The 24,758-nt window shown below is 47.6% G+C and overlaps 1 protein-coding gene across 7 annotated transcripts in view; it reads right to left on the bottom strand.

Annotated features, from left to right (window-relative positions):
- Ak7 (adenylate kinase 7) overlaps positions 1 to 24,758 on the bottom strand; it is a 69,090-nt gene that overhangs the window by 20,824 nt on the left and 23,508 nt on the right. For 4 of the 7 annotated variants that reach the window (XM_087553476.1, XM_087553477.1, XM_087553478.1 and 1 more), the window contains 7 exon segments: positions 18,629 to 18,709; positions 17,068 to 17,156; positions 15,141 to 15,231; positions 13,114 to 13,191; positions 11,911 to 12,060; positions 9,393 to 9,521; positions 8,573 to 8,699 (listed from right to left, as the gene is read on the bottom strand). In XM_087553476.1, coding sequence (XP_087409602.1) covers positions 8,573 to 8,699; positions 9,393 to 9,521; positions 11,911 to 12,060; positions 13,114 to 13,191; positions 15,141 to 15,231; positions 17,068 to 17,156; positions 18,629 to 18,709 — 745 coding nt within the window. 7 annotated transcript variants of the gene reach the window in all.

The following is a 24,758-nucleotide window of genomic DNA, read 5'->3' as shown; positions in this document are numbered from 1 at the left end:
ACCGGTGAGCATCACTGTTTTAGTGCAAAGCTAAAGCTGAACTACAAGAAGGAAAGAGCAGGGACGGGGGCGCTCGGGAAACCGACCGTGACACAACGGCTGTGTGAAACTCTGCGAGGACCGAGGGGAATGACATCATGCTCTGTGGGGTCAAGTCCTGCCTGTTTGAAGAATTTCCTCTGGTTTTGTGTTTTATTTTTTTATTTTGGGTTTTTCCAGACAGGGTTTTTCTGTGTAGCCCTGAATGTCTTGGAACTTGCTCTGTACAACAGGATGACCTTTGAACTCACAAAGATCTTCCTGCCTCTGCCTTCAGGGTGTTAGGATTAAAAACGTGTGCCAGCACTCCAAAGCTTCCTTTCGATTTTTAATTTATGTGCCGCTGTGTATGCGTGTGCACGCGTACATGTGTATGTAAGTGTTGCTGTGTGACTGTGTGTGCCTGTGTGTGGGGTGTCCTTAGAAGGTATTGGATCCCCCGGAACTGGAGTTCCAGGTGGTTCTTAGCTGCCTGATGTGCTGGGCACATCTCTTAAATGTTGAGCCATCTCTCCAGTCCCCCTCTTTTTTTTTTTTTTCGGAGCTGGGGACCGAACCCAGGGCCTTGTGCTTGCTAGGCAAGTGCTCTATCACTGAGCTAAATCCCCAACCCCCAGTCCCCCTCTTTTTTACTTTTATTCTTTTTACATGTTATTTATTTTGTGGGTACACATGTGCCATCGGGTGTATGTTGAGGTCAGAGGACAATTCGTGAGAGTCAGTTTTCTCCTGCTACCATATGGGTCTTAGAGGAGAGAGAATGCAGGCTGTCTTGGCCGCAGTCACCTTTACCCCTGAGCCGTCTCACTGCCCCTGGGTTCTGACCTTAACACATAGTAGTAAACACTTCTGCTGTGGGAATTGAATGAGAATATATCCCAGCATTTTACGTTGTGAGATATTTGGTCACACTGTGAACCCCAAGAGTTGTTGAAAAAAGAACTATTTCCAGTGTGTCTCAGCCTTAGCACACACCTTTAATCCCTCTGGCTGGAATACAGACAAGACGTTAGTACACATCTTTAATCCCAAGCAATGAATGTGAAGGTAGTTTTTGGAAGGAAGCAGCCATGTTTGAAAGTGATGTCTAATCGAGTGGCAGACAAAGTGATGAATCAGAGAAAGATTTGAAAGCATAGGATATGTCCAACTCTCATGGGAAGAGAGAGGAAAGGGAAGCTACTTAAGAGAGAGCAGTGCACAGAGAAAAAGATAAGAAAGAGCTAAAAAGGAGGAGTCAGTTTTACTGGGTAAGTTTTACAGGTCCCAGAGAGAACAAGCTAGACACAGGTGAAGACAGAATGAGCCAGAGAATGAGAAGGAGCCAGGAGATTGGAACAGATTGACAAAGTTAGGATGGGGCCTAGGAGAACAACTCAGGAGAGAAGCCAGATTGACTCGGTCAGTTTAGAGAGGAGTTTTGAACCAGAACAGCTGAGTTCACCAGCCAGTCAGAGTGCAGAATGAACAAGAAAGGTGAGCTTATTCAGTAACAGGTCTCAGAGGCTGAAGACATTCTAGGCCTAGATAAGATTGTATGGAGAGGGTTGGGGATTTAGCTCAGTGGTAGAGCGCTTGCCTAGGAAGCGCAAGGCCCTGGGTTCGGTCCCCAGCTCCGGGGGGAAAAAAAGAACCAAAAAAAAAAAAAAAAAAAAAAAAGATTGTATGGAGCTAGAAGCTTCGGGAACTAGACCTAGATTAGCAGATAGAGACAGTAAACCTCAGAGATGACAATTATTACAAGAGAATAAAAATGATTCTTTGGTTTTGGACCCTGGGACAAGGGACTGGGGTGCATATTTTACATATCAAAGCAGACTTGGCCTCCAGGTTTTCCCAGCATTCTTCAGTCTCTACCTAGTAAACCCGGCCCTCAACCCTGAACTTTCCAGCCCAGGGGCTGAGCTACCCTCCCCCCAGAGGCTCCTCCCTATGTAATTCAGATATTTTCTATCTCTGTCTCTGTCTCTCTCTTCTCCTACTTCTATCTCTCCTTCCCTCTCCCCTCCCCTCTCTCTCCTCCTTCTTTCTCTTCTCTCTCTGCCCTCCCCCCACTCCCCCCCTCTATCTATCTTTTCTCACTAAACCCCCCCACACACACACACACCTCTCCCCATTTCGAAAACATCCCTGGCCTCAATCCTTGGGCAGAGAAATAACCTATCAGCTACATTTTACAGTTTTGCTAGCATGTGATTTATTGCAGGTACACGTTTCAGATGAGACTATAACTCAGTGGTAGAACACATGTTTGGCACAGGCAAGGCCCTGTGTTTTACATACACACACCCCCACCCCACCCCACCCCGACAAAAGGAGGTACCCAGTAAATATTTGCTAGCTCTGAACAGCAAACTCAAACTGACTTTCAAAGGCTTCAGAAAAGGGCTGAGGCCAGAGCCTAGAGGCTCAGCACCTGCTGGGGGCGCCCCTGGATTTACTACTCCGGGCACCCTGAATAATAATTAATAAAATTAGTCCTTAAAGAAAAGTGAAGCTGTGGTCAGACTGTGTTCACCCTGCCCCCACACCCTCTCCTCCAGGTCACTGACCTTTGCAGTTTGGTCAGTTTTCTCTTTAGCCCCAATTCAGAGTTCCTGGAAACTGCTAGGAGTGACTGAGAGGGAGGAGTCTGCTCTGCAGTGGGCTGGGTAGTTCAATAGCACTATGTGGCGCCTCTCAGCCAGCTTGATAAGGACTAAAAGGCAGAGCGTCCCCCAAAGCTCCAAGGACTCTTCCAGGGCACACATGGCACCTTCAGCTTACCAGGGAGTCTGTGATGTGAAACCAGTAGTTTGGGGCTGCTTGTTATCATTTAACGAATGACAACAAAATGGTCTCGTTAAAATATCTCGCAAACTGGGTAGGGAGTCACCGTCAGGCTCGGGGGCGGAGGAAGCTGAGCTAGGCGTTTGAGTCCAATCCAGGTTACCCCGTGAGTTTCAGACCAACCTGGATGTATTTCTCCATGTCTCAAAAATTCTAGGGGGTAGGGCACTCAGGAATGAGGGGCAGGAGGATCAAGAGTTCGAGACCACCCTTTGCTATATAGCCAGTTTGAGGCCAGCCTTGGCTACATGGGACTCTGCCTCAAAATGAACAAATGAACAATATATGTTAAAAAAAAACAAAAAAACAAAAACAAAAACAAAGCAAAGCAAACCCAAAAACTCCCTTCTACTTTCCCATGTCACACAGGTCACTTGTTGTGAAGATTCAGAAAATCTCGTCCTCCGGAAACTCAAGTGTCACACCAAAAGGAGCAAAAAAGGTCAAAGGTGTTGTTTAGCATAAGCAGATTCCCCCTACTGATTCCACACCTGTAAGGTTTGTAGTCGGTACAAAGAAATAAGTAAAGAAGTAAATTCAAACTTTAAAAAAAAAAATCAAAGGACTTACTAGTATTCAAACATGGACTTTATTTAAGCAGTTGGTTTTCATTTTCTAGAGGGTCTATTTATTTCTCTCTGTTCAGTGTGTATAAGAGTGTGTGTGTGCATATGTAGCGTGTGTGGGAATATTTTGAGCTACTGAGTGTTCCTTTGCGTAGAGTCCGGATGAAGATGTTGGGGACCCTGCTCCTTCACTCCCCACCTCATTCCCTTGAGACAGGTTCTCTCAGTGGTCTTGGAGCGAGTCTGGTAGCCCACAAGCCCCAGCCACCCCATCTCCACACTGATACCGAGCTCTGGGCTTACAGATGTCTGCCTGAGGTCCCCACCCACTCATCTGGTTTGTTTTAAACACTGAAGGTTGCCATTACTTTCTGCTCATTCAGAAGAGAGGTGTGTCCTAGGTGACAATGGAGTTCCTGCAGCAAGTTTTGGTCAATTTGGAATAGTAGAGGCAAAGCCAATTCAATGGTTTGACTGAGGAATGTCCCCCTCAGGCATGAGTGTTCGAATCCCTGGTCCCCAGTAGGTGGCACTATGCAGGTTTGGGAACCTTAGGAGGTGCTGCCTCGATGGAGGGAGTACATGATGGAGTGTGGGCTTTGAGTGTTTATAGTCTCACCAGCTCCTTGGTCTCCCTGTGCTTCATGCTTGGATCTGAAGATCTAAGCCCCCTACTTCCTACTCTGGCTGCCAGACTGCTTGCTGCCATGCTTCCCAAGAGTCCCCAAGAGGGACTCTTCTCACTCTGGAACCGGAAGCCCAAGTAAAGTATAAGTTGCCTTGGTCATGGAGTTTCATGACAGCAACAGAAAAGAAATAGAGAGAGGTACACTAAGGGATTGCCTACGTGCCTTTCTCTAGACAATGCTTGCCTCCCGTGACTTTGGGCAATGTTGAGCTCTGAGACAGGGGCTGACCCTTTATGCTTACTTGTTCAGGGATAAATGTTACAATGTTCATTTGAGGGTCACAGTACAGTGGATGGTGGTATATGGAGGAAATAGGACGGTAACCAGAGAGAAGCAGATAAACAGTTCCTTCGTCTCTTGTGACAAGAGCACCAAAAGTCTGCTTAACGAAGGCCTCTCAAATAGAATGTAAACGGTAACCTCCATGTTCCGCATGCTTTCCTATACATTGTATTTTAAAACAAGATCAAAACCAACATTTATTTTGGAGTCTGGAGAGACGCTCAGCAGTTAAGAGTACTGGCTGCTCTTCCAAAGAACCCTGATTTTTAAACCTCTAGCGCTCACATAGCAGCAGATGACCATCAGCAACTCAGGTATAATTTTTATTTAAAGAGATATTTATTTTAATGTGTATAGGTGTTTTTGCCTACGTGAATGTATTTTATTTGTTATGAGTGCTTTGCTCATGTGTGTGTCTGTGCACCAAGTTGCATGTTTGGTGCCTGAGAAGGTCAGAGGAGGGCACTGTCTCTCCAGGAACTAGAGTTATGGATGGTTTCGAGTCACCATGTGGGTGCTGGGAATCAAACCCACATCCTCTGCAACAACAACAGGCGCTTTTCTCTGAAGAGCCATTGCTCCATCCCCTCCATCTGATTTTTATCTTCTTGAGACAGGGTCTCTCTACATAGCCCTGGCTATCCTGGAACTCACTATGTAGACCAGGCTGGCCTCAAACTCAGAGATCCACCTGCCTCTGCCTGCAGCGAGCGAGATTTAAGGCGAGCACCGTCACGTTCTGCTTTCCAGCTTAGATTTTGGGGCAGGGACTCTCGCTGAGCCTGGAGGTCCCTACTGTAGGTATGGGGCTGGCCAGTCAGCTCTAGGAATCCACCTGTCACCAGCCTGACACCCTCCCAGGGTTAGGGCTACAGATGTGTGCCAGGCATCTCAATTCAGGGTTGAGCAGCAGGAAGTTGTGTCCTGTGAGCCATCTCCCCAGCCCCTTTTGCAATTTCAGACAGGGTCTCTTTATTAACCCCAGGCTGCCTGGAACTCTCGAGTCTCCTTCAGCTTCCCCACTTGGCCAGCTAAGCTTCAGTACCTAAGGCATTCCCACGGGGCTTTCCACAGAGCCGGACTTGTCTGCTTTATAATGACCGAGTGAAGCCCAACAGGACACAGCTTTTAAATCGCAACCCTGGTTTTCTTCTCTTTAACTTTCAGTCTACCTACCTTTTCCAGTACTGATAGTAATTAAAATGTCGCTCTTAACCCGAGTTCGTAATTACAAAAATGGGGTTGAAAAGTAGCTGCCAAGCCCAGAAGCTCCAGTGCCCTGTGCTCAGGGAAAATACGAAGTGGAAAGGACCGTGAAGATTTCTCCATTCTTAGTACAAAACTCCCAGAGAAGCCCCACCAGGCAGACTCAGCTCTGTTGACGCAGGCGAACCCAGTGAGCACAGAGAACTCATAGCTAAGGCATTCTGGTTGAAGGGCAGATGGGGGTGGGAGCTCTGATCAGGGCCGTGGCGGACCTCCCTGTGGGGCTGGGAAACTGGCGCTGCTGGAGACCTTGGAACTGAGAGGGTCACATGAGGGAAGGGTGAGCTCCCCAGGTGTGCTGGACACCTGTCCCCGCAGAGGGTTCAAAGGTCTTGTTCTGTTCAAACATACTCAAGGTTCATGTTCTCAGTTCAAGTAAACATGGACAGGAGGGATTTGTGGACAAGCTTGATGTCCTAGTTTCGTTCCTGTTGCTGTGATTAAAATATCATGGCAAAAGCAATGTAGGGGAAAATGGTTATTTGGGCTCACGATTACAGGTTAATGGTTCATCAGTGCAGGGAAACCAAAGTGGGAAGGGCTAAAAAGCTAGATCCATCATCCACAGTCAGAAGCAGAGGGCAATGAATGCATGCATGCTTAGCTCTTCCTCTAAGCTTATGTGGTCCTGGCCCCTTGCCTAAGGGATGACGACACCCAGAGTGGGCCTAGTCTTCCTGCGTTAATTATCGAGACAGTCTCCCACAGACATATCCACAGCCCAACTTGATCTAGGGAATCCCTAACTAGGACTCTTCCTTTTGGGTGGTTCTAAGTTGTGGCTAGTTGACAATTAAAACTAATCATCATACTTGAGAAACTGAAGATCTTTCTAGAGTAAGAGAAGAGCAGATAAATACCTCTAATTTTGTGGGAAGTTGGGGTGTGTAGTGGGGTGCCAATTAGGAGAAGTCATGACAGAAGAGTGAGTTTGAAGATAGACTAAGCTACACAAGAGACCCTATCTTGAAACACCAAAACGAACCAATATAGAGACAAGGTCTCACTCTATAGGTTGAGTACGGGACGGGCAAGGCCTCTTCTTTAGAACCTGCAGAGTTCACTGTGCCCCGTTTGGGCTCCTAAACCCCAGCTGAAACCCCAGCCATAATGTCCCTACTGTCCCTAAACATTCCACTCAGCAGATTCTTTTCATAGTTCCTTCCTGTGGAATGCTTTATCTTGAGGAATTTCCCTCCCCTCCCCAAGGCAGTAGAGAGCAACAGCTGTTCGGAAAGCCAGGGTTGTATCAGATTCCAAAACCGGACTATCGTCCCCATAGGTCTCGTGGGCAAGGCAGAGGCCTCACTGTATCCTCAAATATTAGCCTGTTTTCTGTTTCGGCCCCATTCCCCTTGGGGGAAATCTCTATTAAAACTTCATTTCCTCATGGACACAGGAAGGCAGAAACAGGACTAGATTCGGCTGGTTACACTGAGGCATGTATATTCAAACCTACTCTCTTCCAGATCAGGCTGGTCTATGACAAGAGGAAAGAGGTAACCTGGACTAGAGAGAGACTAGGCAGACCAAAGATCTTAAAAGGCCAAGGGATGTGACGACACTTAAGGGCTGGAACCAAGAGTCTGCTCTGTCCTCTGTCCTCTGGGCCAGACTCCCACTGAACTCTGTAAACAGGCATGTTAAACTGCTCCCAGAGCTCCTCTACGGCCATGCTAATCTCCCCACGTGTCACCCCCCCCCCCCCGCCTTCCTAGACTGAGGACACAAGGATAACAGTGGTTGTCCTGAGCCTGCAGTCACCTTGGATTTGGAAACGGCAGAACCTCACAAACGGTCTTCATGGATTGCCCCAAAGTCCAAACCACTATTTTGTGGGAATGGGCTTGTCTCTCTGGGGACAAAGATCTCTCCATTGTGTCCTAAAGAACCTAGATCGGGACACTCTGCTGGGTCACATAGTGACCAAGATTGCTTAAGCATGCACACCCCTCACCCAGCCCCGGTCTTCTCTGTCACTATGAAGTCATGTCAGTAGTTGAAGATGAGCGGTTCATTCTCTATCTGCCCCCGAAGGGCCACTGTGACACAAACCCTTTCCTGCCTTTGCACAGATGCCATTACCTTCGGGGCAGGTAGTGGGAGCTGACTGTGCTGGAACCCTCTTGTTTCATTAGGGTCTGGGTGTAGATTCCCAAGCTTCCAGTGCATTCTGCCATCTGAGGACACTGTGTCCTTGTTACCTAGTGTCTACTTAGCCCCCACACAATCCCGGGGCATCAGAAATAGCCACTGACAAGAGCAGAGTAAGGGAGACAAGCAAGGAAGCCACTTGAGAGCCTGACGAGGAGGGAGTCCCAGAGCAGCTTGGTTTATGTGCGAAGTTAGACTCTCTGTGTTAAAGTAAGATCATGTGCTGGTGATGCCGCCATTCACAGCAAGGGCCTTGAGAACACTAAGAAACTGCTCTATCACAGAGCTACACTGCCAACTCCTGATTTAGTTTTTAAATTAGGAAATTATCCGATAGTCACCAAATTATTTTTCTGGGAAATGAGCTAATGGATTATCTATCTTATTGTTATTCTATTTTCTGCAGCACAGGAAGTGTCAACAGAAGATTTTATTTTTGTTTTTATTTATATGTGTGTGTCTGAGTGTGCACACACTAGCACATGTGAGGGCAGTGCCTGTGCAGTCCAGAAGTTAGCAGATCCCTGGAGCTAGAGTTATAGGTTGTGACATACGTGGGGTCACTGTGTATGTGACTGGGGTCCCCTGGAAAAGCAAGCTAAAGCCCTTGACCACTGTGCTATCTTTCCAGCCTGCAGTCAGCATTTTAGAACCAGAGTGGGAGCTCTAGCCGCACCTGTCAGCCTGACTCCTGTTAGCCTGGCTCAGCTCTCACTCCCCAGCGCTCCCCGGCTCTCCGGGCATCACCTGCGTTCTGCTCCATGCTTTCCTTGATGCCATCAAGGAGTTCCTGGGCGTCCTCCACGTTCTCTTCCTCCTCCTCCTCTTCACCTTCCTCTTCTTCCGTTGACTCCTTGGGTGCGACAATCGCCTCCTGTATGCCACGGGGGTAATCAGGTTGATGGTGCCTGGCACTGAGGGTCATCTGGCTCGTGAGCCTGGAAAAAGCCTACTTTGGGAGTCACCGACATAACGCAAAAATCTGCGGGACCTGTGGGTCTCCCAAGATGGATGGGGGCCTTAAGGTTTTCCTTAACTCTACTTTTAGGAGAACAGAACTATATTCCACAACCACCCAGGAGTCACCAACTCTCCAAGGCACCAATTGTGTCTGTTTTTTTAAGATTTATTTTCATCCATTTTCCCTTAAGTTGAGGCGGCGTCTCACTATAAGTGGTTATAAGTGGGTGTTCTTAACCACTGAGCTATCTCTCCAATACCTAGTTTGTACCTTACGTGAGGGAAATGCATTTTATAAAACTCAAGATTTTTTGACTGGGGTGTAGCCGTATGGTACATCACCCGCTTAGCTTGTACAAAGCCCTGGGTTCCGTTCCTAGCACCCCCTAAAATGACCTTTCACAATTACTTACAGAAGCATACCTTGTTTATACCACTCCTAACAATTTTTTTTTATAAAAGGTAGTAGATAGTCTGATACAAGACTGAGAAAAATATAACTTTTAAAACTAAATTAAACTAAAAGTGTTCCAGCCCAGAGGGAGAGGACGGGAAGCTCTTGGCTGGGCTGGAGGCGGAACCCCAGAGAAGAAGCTGGGCGTGTTACCAGTTTGGCTATGGCTTCGGAAATCACATCCTTTATCTTGATGTGGTGCAGTTTGTAGTACTTGACCAGCTCTCCAGAGATGCTGGATTTTCCCACAGCAGGAGGACCAAGAATGCAGATCTTGATTGGCTGAAGAGAACAGACAATGTATCTCTTAGGGCTTTTGGAGCCAGAAGGGGTGTTACTTCAGGGGCGTTCTTTTCCGGGTCTCTGGACCCTTTACTCTGACTTCAGCGACTCAACCAGACTATTCCATTGGTGGCGGTTTGAAGAGGCCCCCGTAGGTTCATGTGTGTGAGGGGAGTTGTACTAGGGAGCAGTGACCTTGTTGGAATAGGTGTGACCTTGTGGGAGGAAGTGTGTCACTGGGGGGCAGGCTTTGAGATCTTATAAACTCCAGTCTGGCCAATGTGTCACAGTCTCCTTCTGCCTTCAGATCCAGATGTAGAACTCTGGGCTCCTTCTTCAGCGCCATGTCTGCCAACACACTGCCGTGCTTCCTGCCATGACAATAATGGACTGGACCTCTAAAACTGTGAGCCAGTCCCAATGAAATGTTTGCTTTTATAAGAGATGCTATGGTCATGGCGTCTCTTCATAACAATAGAAACCTAAACTAAGACACCCTGCCACTCTGATTGCTACCCCATCATCCCGAAGATGCCCGACCCCTTTCGAGGTAGCTAAGAGCCAGTCATTCCACGAGAATCTAAAAGCATCAGTCCTCTGACCTGGGCCAGTGGAGAATACAGAACTCCAGAAGCCATGCTCAGGATGCTGGAGCATGTGGTGATACATCCTAGTAATCCCAGGATTTGGAAGGTGGAGGCAGGAGGATAATAAGGTCAAGGCCAGGTTCAACAAACTAGAGAGAAACAAGCCAAACAAGCCAGGGCGTGTTCTATGTAATCTAAAACCAAACAACAATGAAAGAGACAGAGAGGGAGAGAGAGAGAGAGAGAGAGAGAGAGAGAGAGAGAGAGAGGAAACAGACATAAACAGAGAGAGAACATGTACCCAGGAACTAGGGTATCTAGGCTTTCTATGACACCAGTTTCATCTGTCCTGGACGATTCTTATGAAGACACAAGAATTTATGGTTCAGGACACAGAGTCCTACATTATCACTTAGATGTCTTTAGACTGAAATTGGTCTTCAGTAGTTTAAAGTTAATTTATTTTGATTTTAAAAAAATGATCTATCTATCTTTCTATTTATCATCTATTTATTTCAGACAAGTGCTTATTATACAGCCCTGGCTAGCCTTTAACTTGTGAACAACTTGCTTCTCCCTTTTGATCATTTTGTTAAAACCACTACTTTTGCAACAGGTATGGTGGCACATGTCTTTAATCCCAGCACTCAGGAGGCAGAGGCAGGCAGATCTCTATGAATTCAAGGCTAGCCTGGTCTACAGAGTAAATCCAGGATAGCTAGGGCTTGTTACACAACAAAACCCTGTCTCCCAAACCCAAAACCCCAAACCAAACAACCAAACAAGCAAAAAAGTCCACTGCCTTTTCCTGTTTGAGGAGGTTGGCGAGTTCAAGGCTGCCTGGACTACAGCACAAGATCTTGTCTTTAAAACAAAATGAAGAAGAGGGGGAGGGAGGAAGGAGGAGAGAAGGCAGGCAGGCTTGCCTGAATGTTTAAGGTGCTACAGCATTCATAGCAAGTCCTTCCATCAAACAAATAAAAATATCAACGACAAGCGATCATTTCCTCCAAGGAGTTGCGAAACTGTGGCCTGGAATTTTGCAAGTCGTACTCTAAAGCCACAGTGATGGGGAGAATCTCCACTGGTTGTGTCATATGCCTAAAGAACACATAATTTCACCCAGAACTTTGCAGCCATTGGTAGTCTTGGACACGTGTGATAAGCGTGAACACTGGAGTGGATCTGGTGTGGGGAGTTACTGTTCCTGTCTGGTGAGGGGTGATAGGTGAGTACCAAGATGTCAGGGCAGTGGTGGAGGCAGGATAGGGCCATGCTGGATCCCTAGATGGGCTTGCTGTAGTCACCAGCGTGAGGCCTAGCTGTCATCTGAGCAGGCTGGTTGGTATGCCTCTTCTGTCCCCACACCAAGAGTGAATCCTGCATCCTGGGGCAGGCTGGCCTTATCGAGGACTAAAGGCAGAATAACAATCTACCCCTTTGCTTATATGGACCAGTTTGTTATGGTCGATGTTCACTTTTAATTGTTCTTATATTTGGCTTACAAGTTTTTTTTTTGTTTTTTTTGTTTTTTTTTTTTTTTGGTTCTTTTTTTCGGAGCTGGGGACCGAACCCAGGGCCTTGCGCTTCCTAGGTAAGCGCTCTACCACTGAGCTAAATCCCCAGCCCCGGCTTACAAGTTTTAATGCAACGCACGTGCAAATTATAAGACCCGAGAAACACGTCAAATGTGAACCACGTGCTCAGACGTTTTAACATGGAAAGCCTCCCGCTGGGACAGAGGCACCAGCGGTGGGCTCTAAGGACTCTGAGAAACAGAAACAGAAAGGGGCGGCGGGTACCAACAGTCCTCGGCTCTGCTTGTACTCTTTGAGGATGCTGCCGATGTTCTCCACGAATCCCGTCTGGGCGGCCCAGCGGATGTTAAAGTTCTCCTTCACAAAGAGGGCTTCCATCCTCAGGTTGACCAGCAATTGGTCCAGATGCTCTTGCTGAGGGCAGGGAGAGAGTGTCTGTTATCATCCCACAGCCATTGCAGATCAAAGTCGCTACCCGTGGTAAGGAAAGCCAGTGTGGACACTGAGCAGGGAAGTCAATCGGCCCAGCATTAAGTGTCTACAGAGCACCTGCTTTTCATTCCTGTGTCATCACTGTCCTGAAGGTGGAGGGGTTCACCTATACACTACCAATCGGCTACAGTCCCAGCCCTGAGATATTTTCTTTTCCAGCCCTGCCCCCTGCCTCTCCAAGCATTCATTTCTCCTTTCCATTCTAAGATAGGGACTCACGGAGCTCTGGTTAGCCTTGAAGTCACTTTGTAGCTTAGACCCTTGACAATGCTGGCTCCCATCCCCAGGTACTAGGATCACAGGAATATACCACCATGTCTATCCTTGCCGCCACCCCACCACCGATGCTGGCAAGGAAATCCAGGGCCTTGGATATGCTAAGAGAGTGCTTTGCAGTTCAGCTCTGCCCTTAGCCTCTCTGAAACGTTCCTTCTGTTGTGTGGTGCTGGATAATGGCCAATGCCTTACATGTGTTAGGCAAGCACTCCACTGAGTTAACTCCGCAGCCTTTTTTATTTTGATAAAGGGTTTCATTTAGTTGCCCAGGCTAGCCTTGAGCTCATTCTGTAGCCCAGGCTGGCCTTGGAGTCAGATCCTCGTGCCTCTGCCTCCCTAGTAGCTATATGCCCATCAAGCCTGGCCCTGCCCTTTAAAATATTTTGACTATTTAATGTATATATTTTGTCATTATTTTGTTTGTTTGTTTGACACAGGGTCTCAGATAGCCCAGGCTAGCTGATGATATGTCTTTGAACTCCTGATCCTTCTGCCTCGGCCTTGGGTGTGGGGGTTACAAACACTCACTGCTACACTAACCTGCATTTACTTTTAAAATAATGCAGTCTCACGGTTAATCCTCCCAAAGAAGTCTGGAGGAAAAAACTCCCTAACGCGCAACCCCGCCCATCCCACTCTGCCTTTTCGATATTATTTAGGGAAACAGTTCTTGAAGACAACGTTTTTCCTTATACTGACCGTTAAGTCCTTTGTCAGGAAAGCATTTTCTTTGGGTACTTTCTGGATTTTTCCAGGGCCGGTATTTTTGCTGATGCACTGTTAGGGAGAAACAGAGGTATTATTCGGTTTGTTTACAAGGTTTGACACAAGACTCAAGAGAATGTGAGTGTAACCAAGCACACATGCTGAGACATCTTGAAAACAGTACACAGGGGCTGGAGAGATGGCTCAGCGGTTAAGAGCACCCTGACTGCTCTTTCAGAGGTCATGAGTTCAATTCCCAGCAACCACATGGTGGCTCACAACCATCTGTAAAGAGACCTGATGCCCTCTTCTGGTGTATCTGAAGACAGCTACAGTGTACTTACATATAATAAATGAATAAATCTTAAAAAAAAAAAAAAAGAAAGAAAGAAAACAGTACACACATCATACCCTCACATGTCCTGCAAATACCCGGAAGCAGAGATGAGCAAGGCTGGGTCTCTGCCCTCAGGCACCGAGGTCCAGGAAGGAGGCAGTCATGTGTACAGATCACTGCCCTGTGGAATGTTTGCAGCTGGACAAGTTAGACACATGTGAAGAAGAGAGCCCATTGTTTTAGACTGAGCTCCTGCCCTGAGTCCCAACAGACCAGATCAAAACAAAATGGAGGCCCTCAGGCTAAGGGTCATAGGCAAACCGAAGGCTGCTTCCCACATACTCTGAGGGACGAATGCCACAGCAGACCTTTTTTCTCTCTCTTCTGAAAACTGGAAATTCCTTTTGTTTTAACCCTTAGATGGGAAAAAGGACATGATTAGGAAAGACCTGACACTGCCTAGACAAGTTTTCTTTGTTTTTGAGTGGGGGTGGGTGAGTCAATGTGTGTGTTCGGGAGGCACAGGGGTGGGGGTGACCACCTTCAAATCCTACTACTCTACCATAGCTCAGTGGGGGCTCCCATTGCCCGAACTCATGAATTAAGAATAAAAGCAGATTAGTTCTATCAACAAACTTGCCAGTAATTTTATCTTGAGGCATTCTGAATATTTGTGCCCTCCTCTTCCTCATTCACACATTGAAATTTTAACCCTCCAGGTAAAGGTGTCAGATGGTGATCTGCTGGATCATGATGGTGGAATTCCTGTGAAGGAGGGCTGTGCCCTCAGAAAAGAATCCCGAGGGTTCCCTGTCTCTTTCTCCCATGTGAGGTGCAGGCCTTTAGCAGCCACCAAATCCGCCAACGCTTGACCTTGGACTTTGTACTCCCCACCCCAGAAACATGAGCAACAAAGTCTCATGGTCCCTGTCCTGCCTACTTCACACATTTTGTTACAGTAATCCGTACAGACTAAGGTACACGGAGGAGACACCACTTTGGGTGGGTGAGCGGACTTGCAACCGAGCCCTGGTAACCTGAGTCGGATGGATTCCCTGGGATCCACGTGGTGGAAGAAAAAAGCCGACCCCGGAGAGTTGTCCTCTGACCTCTATGTGTGCAGTGCGGCATGGTGTGCGTGCATAACACACACTAAATGAATGTAATAAACTTTTAAAGCGTGGTTGGAGACGCCTGATCTGAAAGGAATGTGAGAGGGAGACCGGAAGGCTACAGAGGAAGACCCTGACGGAGGAGCCAAGTGAGGGCCAGAGGGGGCCACAGCAGCCAGGCCAGCTGGACTGGGAGCTGGCTGTGTTATCTGAGGCTGCCTGACTCCTGTCTAGAGAGCCTAAAAGTGCCTGTGGGTTGAGTGACTCTCTCTATCAGTCCTGCAGGCCAAGTGTCACAGACTCCAGCCTGCCGTCAATGATGACCTTTGTTCCCTCAGCGTGGACCCAACGGTGGCCTTTCTTGCTTTCTTACATGCTCATATTAGACAAAGGTCTTTTGGGGAGTAACTTCCCAACGCTTAGGCTGCAGTTACAGATAGACAGTTTGAGGCTTAAGGACATTTTATGTGTTCCCCATCCTAGCTAGCACAGAAAGTCAGTAACTAGCATCCAGGGGTACAGCATCTCAAGCTAGCCCATCAGGGCATGAGGACGCAGGCTGCCTGTCATACCTTGACCAGGTCTTCCAGGGTGTGGACAGACTCGTCCACAGCCACCAGGTAGTGAAGCTTAGGCACGTGGTCTATGACGTTCTGGATCACTCTGTGGAGCAAAGAGCACAATAGCCAGGCAGGAAAGGAGATAACCGGACCTCAGCCCCTTTCCCCCAGGCCAGGGAGGTGCTTGGCACTTTGATAAGGGGCCTCTCTTACGCTCCACCAAGATCAGGGGCAGGGCTACATCTGCTGTCTACAGATGACGTGGGGAGGTGATGAAAAAGCTGGGTGACATGTCCCAGACTGAAGAACCCCAGGCAAAGACAGTCAGGTTTGAAAACAGATACATTTGGGTCTCGAACCTGTTTTCTTTGTGACTTATTTTTCTATTTCTTTGATTCACTTTTTATCTTGTTATTGTTGCAGTCACTGTTAATATTCTGACCTCTCGGTTGAGCTCAAGGCCTTGTCCGAGCTAGGCAGGCACCTACCATTGACCACCACACACCCAGCTCTCTTTTCTACTTACTTATTTTCAGGCAGAATCTCACTCGATTGCCCAGGCTAGCTTTATACTTGCTTTGGAACCAAGGTGGGCCCTGAAGTTTTGATCCTCCTGCCTCAGCCTCCTCGGTAACTATCATTAACAGGATCATGAGCCCAGATGGGACCTGGTTTCTAAGTATACAGTTCCCAACTCCAAGAAGAGGACCTGACTCTGGCCTCACATCAGGAAGGCTTGTCCAGCCCGTGGCTCACGTGAATCTCACCGACTGTGCTCGGGGTCAGTGATTTGCAAAGAGAGACACAGTGTCTAGATTTGGCAACTGTCTTAAGGAAGTCACGCGGAGGTGAGCTGTGTCGGTGACCAACAATGAGGACAATACTCGTGTCGGACAGCTGCTGTGACTGTCCCCATCTTATGTTGGGATCATCGTATTTCCGGAAACAATAGGGGTTGGAAGTCCACTGCAGCGGCCTGTCAGTTCTACTGTAGTCTTAGCTTTTTTTTTTTTTTTCAGTAAACTGAAATTAAAATGTGTACATCTAAAGCTTCGTTCAGCTCATGGTAGAGTGAACGTCTAACCCATGCCTGGACCTGGGCTCTACCCCCAGCCCTGGAAAGGAGAGAAGCAGCAATAGTAGTAAATGTTCATTTCACATCTATTTCATGTCAACGTCGCAGAGGATTGTAGCCTCTGGCTCTCATTCCTCTGGCATATGATCTGTCTTCAGAATAATCTTCAGGAAGAAAGAAGGTGTAACTGTAAGGGGAAAGAGCCCCATAGTCCTTCCTTAATGCAAAACAGAAGAGGAAAAGAAATCACCCTGTAGGAGCTGGAGAGATGGCTCAGTGGTTAAGAGCACTGACTGCTCTTCCAGAGGTCCTGAGTTCAAATCCCAGCAACCGTCACATGGTGGCTCATAACCGTCTGTAATGGGATCTGATGCCCTCTTATGGTATGTCTGAAGACAGCTACGGTGTACTTACATATAATAAATAAGTCTTTAAAAAGTAATAATAATAAGAAGGAACCACCCTGTAATGGGTCTTTGTATACTAAGGACTGGCGGGACTCAGGTCAGGACTCGGGTGGCTGGGTCCCCCAACCCCACTCTGAGACAAAGAGGAAAAGAGGTGGGTTGCCCAGCATGTGTACCCCAAACCCTTTCCTTCCCAGAGCTGTTTCTTGGCTGACCGGGTCTCTGAGAAACGAAGCTACACTCGTGACCGGAAGTGGGAAGTATTGAGCCGTGGTGGTTGGGGGCGGGGATAATGCTTCATCAGGTGCAAAATGGTGATGCTAAGGGCCTTCTGTATGGTGGGGCTGTGAAGAATGAATAAGATAATAATGTGTGTGAGGGTTTGGGCTCTATGACTTGAACAAGAATTAGGCATATTAATCACCCAGGACAGTCACATTTCCGGGAGGCCTCTTACCCTGCTAGGTCAAGAACGTGAATGGCTGGAATGCAATTGCTCCCGTCTCCAAACACCGGTAATGCAGGAATCTCTCCGAGCCAGGCCATCTGAAAGAGCGACAGGTAGGGGGCGTTTGGCCGGAGTGTGTTTCTCCATTGCAGCCCACCTCAGGTCATCAGAGGACTCCAGAAATGCCACCGCGCCTGGCCTCTGGCTGTCCTCTTGGATCACCTTCTCTCAGACTTTCATCCAGCCAGCCCCATAAAACTCTAGTTGTCAACGCTTAGATCTCATTTTAACAATCTGCAGTATTTGACCCTACAGGGAACTCCTGGGGTTTCTTTGTTTTTTGTTTTTTGTTTGTTTGTTTGTTTGTTTTTTGGTTTTTGGTTTTTTTTTTAGATAGTAAGTTCTTTTCTGCTCGGCATTGGGCATTGACAACACTGTCATTTCTCTTTGTCCTTCCTGGGTCTCCGTCCCATTCCCAGGTATCCTCCAGATCCTGAATTCTCCTCCATTGTCTGCGTTGACTCTCCAGGTGACAGTGAGTCCCACGGTTTAGATGCCTTCCTCATGCTGACTGACCCCTTATGCTGCCTCTGGACCATACCAGAGATTCAGTCTTGATCTCCTCTTCCATTTTTTTTTTAATTTCACTGTTTATTAAAGCACATTTGTAAAAAGACAGCCAGATCTGTTTATGAACTTTCTTCTTACATTTAAAATTCTTATTGTGTGAGGGAGTGAGTATGTGTAACCGTGCCTGTCCAAGTACCAGTGTGCAAGTCAGAGGGTGGTCTGTGGGAACTGATTCTCTCCTTCTACCACATACTGAGGACTGAACCCCTCCCTCTCCTCCTAAGCCCCCCTCTCCTTCCCCTCCCTCACCTCTCCTCCCTTTTCCCCACCCCTCTCCTCCCTTCCCTCCCCCTCCCTCTTCTCCCTTCCCCTCTCCTCTCTCTCCTCCCCTCTTCCCTCCTTCCCTCTGCTCTGCTCTCCTCTCTCTTTCTTCCTCAAGACAGGCTTTTCCATTATCTTGTAGGCTGACCTCAAGTCTCAACACCACCCCTGCCTTGTAAAACACTTTTGAGAATGCTCAGAGAGGGCTGACAGATAGCTCAGTGGGTAAACACTTAACACAATGGTACTTCACAATGCTGCCCTCTGAGCTCTGTACTGGAACTGAGGCATGTGCAGGCCCCGGTACACACATTATACACACACACACATCATCATCATAGTCGTCGTCGTCGTCGTCGTCATCATCATCATCATCATCATAAATGCTCCTGAGCGAGGATGAAGGCAAGGATATGAGTGAGGAAGTTGCTACTTTGTAACCTAACTTGAAAGTGAAATTAAGGACTGGAGAGATGGCTCAGTGGTTAAGAAGTCCTGAGTTCAATTCCCAGCAACTACATGGTGGCTCACAATCACCTGTAATGGGATCTTGGCGCCCTCTTCTGGCATGCAAGCATATATTCAAGCAGAACACTGGATAGTTAATAAATATTTTGAAAGTGAAATTAAATTAATAATTACGAAAAAAGAGTTCATTTAGTCCTTGGAAAGGCCAGACCTTAAAAAATGCGTGTAAGATGCCTCCTTCCACTCCATACTGAAGTCCTGAGGCGACTACATAAGTTACAAACTTTTTGGCCTAAAACAGATAAAATCAAAGGGGGGGGGAGGGAGGGAGAGAAAATTGGTACAGCATTAGTCATATTAAAGCCGTCTTAGTAAGTTAAATGGACACTGCTGCAGGCCCCGCCCTCTCTGCTGCAGGCCCCGCCCTCTCTGCTGCAGGCCCCGCCCACTCTGCTGCAGGCCCCGCCCTCTCTGCTGCAGGCTCCGCCCTCTCTGCTGCAGGCTCCGCCCTCTCTGCTGCAGGCTCCGCCCTCTCTGCTGCAGGCTCCGCCCTCTCTGCTGCAGGCTCCGCCCTCTCTTCTGAGCTCTTTAGTTAGGCACTGCTTAGGGCACAGACAGGGTCCCTTATTGGGGAAGGAAAAAACTGCACACAATTCAGAACTGTTTCCAGCCACCACTGAAATTTAATGGGAATGAAGAACTAAATTAATTCAGAGCTGTTCCTTGTGAAAACACCTGTGAACTCTCTGTTGGCCCTGAGGAGAAGGGAGGCTAGGAAAACAGGTCCTTCCAGAAGGATCTTCAGTCACCCACCCCAGTGCTCACATGACTGTGAAGCCCAGGACCAGGTGGGGGCTTTGTTCAGTTATGAGACAGGGTCTCACGTAGCCCAGGCTGGCCTTGCCCTCACTACGTTGCTGAGGATGACACTACTTGTTGAGTGCTGGATTACAGCTTGTGCCGCCGCCCTCACTTATGTGGTGGTGAGGGTCAAACCAAAGGCTTTGTACATGTTGGGTAAATACGCTGCCATCTAAGCTACGGCCCCAGATCCTGAACCAGGTCTCAGTACGAGGGTTTTGATGGACAGACATGCTTTACTTTGCACAGAGAAGTCACTGTGGCCTTGATGATACTTTGTGGTGACCAAGCCGGGCTCAGTGGTATGTGCCTGCTGAATCTGCTCTGGAGGCTAAGGTTGGGAGATTACTTGGGCCCATGCAGTGGACAGACCAGCCTGGGTGTGTCAGAAAGACACTGAAAAAAATCAGAGAGCTTAGTGCAGTGAATGGTTCGCACTGTGATGTCTACGTTTCTTTCCATTCCCTAACATTGCTTTCCAGAGCTTGAGATGGACCCCAGGTCTGCAAAGCATGCTGGGCATCAGACCTGGTTCCTCTGACTCCACTGAAGCTTTCATTCATGGACTGCCAGTGTACTCAGTGTGCCCAGCCTAGAGCAGAACTGCTGAAGTCTGCTTAATCACAGTGGGGATCCATCCTCCTCACTTGAGAGAGATTCATGAGTGTGTGTGTGTGTGTGTGTGTGTGTGTGTGTGCGCGCGCGCGCGCGCGCGCGCGCGCGCGCACTTATGTGTACACACTGGAGGGAGGGAAGGAGGGAGGGGAAAGAAAACAGAAGAAGAGGACAAGGAGGAAGAGGAAGAAGAGGAGGAGGAAGTAGTAGTAGTAGCAGTAGTAGTAGTAGCAGTAGTAGTAGTAGTAGTAGCGGTAGTAGTAGTAGTAGTGGTAGTAGTAGTGGTAGTAGTAGTAGTAGCAGTAGTAGTAGTAGTAGTGGTAGTAGTAGTGGTAGTAGTAGTAGTAGCAGTAGTAGTAGTAGTAGTAGTGGTAGTAGTAGCAGCAGTAGTAGTAGTAGTAGTGGTAGTAGTAGTAGTAGTGGTAGTAGTAGTGGTAGTAGTAGTAGTAGCAGTAGTAGTAGTAGTAGTAGTAGTAGTGGTAGTAGCAGTAGTAGTAGTAGTAGTAGTGGTAGTAGTAGTAGTAGTAGCAGCAGCAGCAGTAGTAGTAGTAGTGGTAGTAGTAGTAGCAGTAGTAGTAGTAGTAGTAGTAGTAGTGGTGGTAGTAGCTGAAGTTGATGTTGTCCTGGCTGGACATAGTGACTTATGATCATACTCCCAGAATTTACTTGGGAGGCTGGGGCACAGGATTGCCACAGTTTAAGGTTCCAAGCTACCCTGGATTACGGGGTAAGATCCATGTCCAAAAAGTGTGTGTGTGTGTGGGGGGGGGGAGATTGAGTTCAGACAGTGCATAAACAGAATGCACAGAGAATCACAGCCGACCTAGCATGACTCACGGCAATCTTTTATGAGTTCAGTCTTGTGAGATGCAGACAATAGGGGAATTCTAAAGATCAGAATAATAATTCAGAAATAATTCTACTGTGCGGGCGTGAAGCCGTGTTCTGTATCTTTTTGCTTCTCTTTGTTGTCGTAAACCTTAACCAATACACATCTGGGGCGAGCTTAGGGGAGGAGAGGGTTAACTGACTTACACTTCCTGTCACAGAAGGGCATCATGGGAGGGAAGTTAGGAAGCAGGAACTGGAGGAGCAGCCATGGAAGAATGCTGCTTACTGGCTTGCTCTCAGGCTCACAGTGAGCTTAGAGGGCCAGGGCACATCAGCCTAGGGATGCCACTGCCCACAGTAGACATGTCCTCAGGCCAATCCTGCTGAGACAGTTCTTTCAGAGAGGCTCTCTTCACTTGTGTCAGGCTGGCAACAAAACCAACCTACGACATATTTCTTGGTTCTAATTCTCAGATAGATTTGGACGGATTAGACTGGAAAGTTACTGAGATTTTTTAAAAAATGTATTCAGTTGGAGAGGTGGCTCAGAGGTTGAGAGCACTGACTGCTCTTCCAGAGGTCCGGAGTTCAATTCCCAGCAACTATATCTGTAATCACAACCATCTGAAATGAGATCTGGTGCCCTTGTCTGGTACGCAGGCATATATGCAGGCAGAACACCGTGTACATACATACATGCATGCATGCATACATACATACATACATACATGCATACATACATACATACATAAAATGTATTCATCTACAACTAGCTGGGCAGTGGTGTGATAATGCTTGCCTTTGGGAGGCAGGTAGACCTCGGAGCTCGAGGCCAGCCTGGTCTTCAGAGGGATCTATCTCCTGCACAGCCAGGGCTACACAGTGAACCCCGTCTCATAAGGGAAAGCAAACAAACAAATGAATAAATAGGCTGGGTCAAGCATAGTAACAAGGTACTTCGGAAGTACACATGAGCTCAAGGTTTGAGACCTGGACTGAAAGGTTCAGGGGGAAGGAAGGAAGGAGGGAGGGAGGGAGAGGATAAGGGAGGAGGAAGAGGAGGAGGAAGAAGAAGAGGAGAAGGAGGAGGGTGGTTTTTGAATGAAAATGGATTGTCCTGTAGGCTCAGGAGGAGTGGCACTATTTGAAAGTACTGGGACACGAGACCTTGCTGGAGGAAGTGTGTTGCTAGAAGTGGGCTTTGAGGTTTCAAAGGCTCATGCCAGGCCCTATGTCTTGCTCCTTCCTGACACCTGGGGATCTGTTTTGTTTTGTTTTGTTTTTCCGGAGCTGGGGACCGAACCCAGGGCCTTGCGGTTGCTAGGCAAGCGCTCTACCACTGAGCTAAATCCCCACCCCTCTACCTGGGGATCTGAATGTAGCCCTCTCAGCTTCTTCTCCAGCTCCATGCCTGGCTGGACGTTACCCTGCTCCCCCCAGTGATGATCATAGACTGAACCTCTGAAACTGTAAGCCAGCCCTGATTAAATGTTTTCCTTTGTGAGAGTTGCTGCGGTCATGTTGTCTCCTCAGAGCAAAAGAACATTGATTAAGCAGAAAAAAAGGATAGTTTTTTTTCTCTAAAAGTTAAACCTGGGAGCTGGAGAGATGGCTCAGTGGTTAAGAGCACTGACTGCTCTTCCAGAGGTCCTGAGTTCAAATCCCAGCAACCACATGTACAACCATCTGTAATGAGATCTGATGCCCTCTTCTGGTGTGTCTGAAGACAGCTACAATGTACTTATATAGAATAAATAAATCTTAAAAAAAAAACAAAAAAAAATTTAAACCTGGTGGCACATGCATGAATCTAAGAATTTAAAAGGTTAAGGCAAATTCAAGACAGTGGTCTACATAGCAAACTAGAGACATACTCTGTCTTTGAAAAACAGATTTGGGGCCAAGCACTGGCAACACCTCTAACCTTAGTAATCACAGCACAAGCAGGCAGAGCTCTCTGTTCAAGGCCAGCTTGGATTATATCCTGGGTTCTAGGACAGCCAGGGCTACCTAGTGAGATGCAGTTTCAAATAGAAAGAAGGGGCTGGAGAGATGGCTCAGTGGTTAAGAGCACGGACTGCTCTTCCAGAGGTCCTGAGTTCAAATCCCATCAACCACATGGAGGCTCACAACCATCTGTAATGAGATCTGATGCCCTCTTCTGGTGTCTGAAGACAGCTACAGTGTACTTATATGCATAAAATAAATAAATAAATCTTCAAATAGAAAGAAAACTGATTTTACGGGGCTGGACCTGCCTGGCAGCTCTCAACCACCTGAACCTCCACACACTCAGGGACTCACTTGGCACATACACGCATGTGCATATGTGCACATGCACATTACATATGCAGACATTTAGGCAAAACACTCGTGCACATAAACTAAAAATAAAAAATTAAAAAGGGATTTTCCAATGAATTTTTAAATTTAGAGTTAAGGATGATTAGTATATTTCTATAATAAACGAAGGTGTGAAGAGGACACTGGCCCCTGTTGGATTAGCAGACACTGGGTTTCTGTGTGAGGATACGTCTTCATTTAGTGTGTGAGGTATGTGAGTGACCGACGGGGTGTGGATTGTAACAAATAGCAGACTGTGGGGCTGGGAGACATTAGGTAAGCCGGTATGCTCCTTTTCTTTTGTAGTCTAGGACATGTCTCATTGGTTGAGGCCTTGGCCCACTCCCCAGCATAAGGTTTGCCCTAAAGTTGAACTAGAATGTCTAATTCTCTCCCCTTCTGTTTGTCTGCTGTGTCGGTGTTGGTGTTTTGAGACTGGCTCCCACTATGTATCCCTGGCTGTTCTGGAACTGGCTCTGCTGTAGACCATGCTGGTCTCAAACTCAAATCCACCTGCCTCTGACTCCTAAGTGCTGGGATTAAATGTATGTACAACCTAGGGCTTGTTTGTTTTTGAGTCAGGGGGTCTCACTGTGTAGCTCAGGCTGGCCTTGGATGCACCATCCTCCTGCCTCACCTCCCTAGGTGCTGGAATTGCAGGCATGATCCGACACCCCTACAATCTGTTGTTTCTGTAACTGTTTCATGCTCACTGTGTGTATTCAAGACCACAGGTTCTTCAGGGACAGAATTGATGTTTGAAATAGATGTTGTCATGACTTATGAAACCACAAGGTGGCGCTTCAGAGCCGTCATCACAATCTGCTCTCCCCCACCTCCCTCTCTCCCTTTCTTTCCCTCTCTCCCTCCCCCTCCTCCCTGTCTCTAATTCAGTGGAACCTTGGGCTTGGGTTGAATAGGATGATGGCAGCAGCACCAGCCTCAGAGTTCTAAAGAGGACACATGTGAATCTGAGCACGGCAGGAGGAATGGTCAGCACCTCCCAGGGTAGGCTGTTCAGCCGGCCCTGATTTGCCTCTCAGTTACTATTTACGTACTACAGGCCGCTCGATAATCTATTTTGGTAGAAGTCACCATACATCTGTCATTTGACAGATGACAAATTGTTGCTGCAATAGTAACTTTTCTTTAGTGCTGGGTGCTGGGGACTCCTTGCCACACAAGGCTGCCTGTCACTTAGTCTATCCCACACCTATATTTTCCTCTTTTTTTAAAAAAAATATTTATATACGTATTTTGGGTTTGTTTTTTTTTTTTTTTTTTTTGAGACAGTTTTTGTGTATCCCTGGCTGTCTTGAAACTTGCTCTGTAGACCAGGTTAGCCTCGAACTCAGAGATCTGCCTCTGCCTCCCAAGTGCTGAGATTAAAGGCATGCACCATGACCACCTGGCTAAAGACTTATTTTTAATTATGCGGGGTGGGGGTTGGGGATTTAGCTCAGTGGTAGAGCGCTTGCCTAGGAAGCGCAAGGAAGCGCAAGGCCCTGGGTTCGGTCCCCAGCTCCGAAAAAAAAGAACCAAAAAAAAAAATTATTCGGGGTGGGTGCATATGAGTCCAGATGCAAGCGGTATCAGACCCCCTGGAGCTGGGGCCTCCATGGCTACTGCTGACTAAACTTAGGTCCATCTCAACCACAAACTGAACTTGGGTCTGTGCTCCTAACCACTGA

This window comes from Rattus norvegicus, chromosome 6 (assembly GCF_021556685.1).
Source record: "Rattus norvegicus strain SHRSP/BbbUtx chromosome 6, alternate assembly SHRSP_T2T, whole genome shotgun sequence".
In the NCBI taxonomy this organism is placed as follows: domain Eukaryota; kingdom Metazoa; phylum Chordata; class Mammalia; order Rodentia; family Muridae; genus Rattus; species Rattus norvegicus.
Note: the sequence above shows the minus strand (reverse complement) of the source record. Positions and strands in the feature narration are given on the sequence as shown.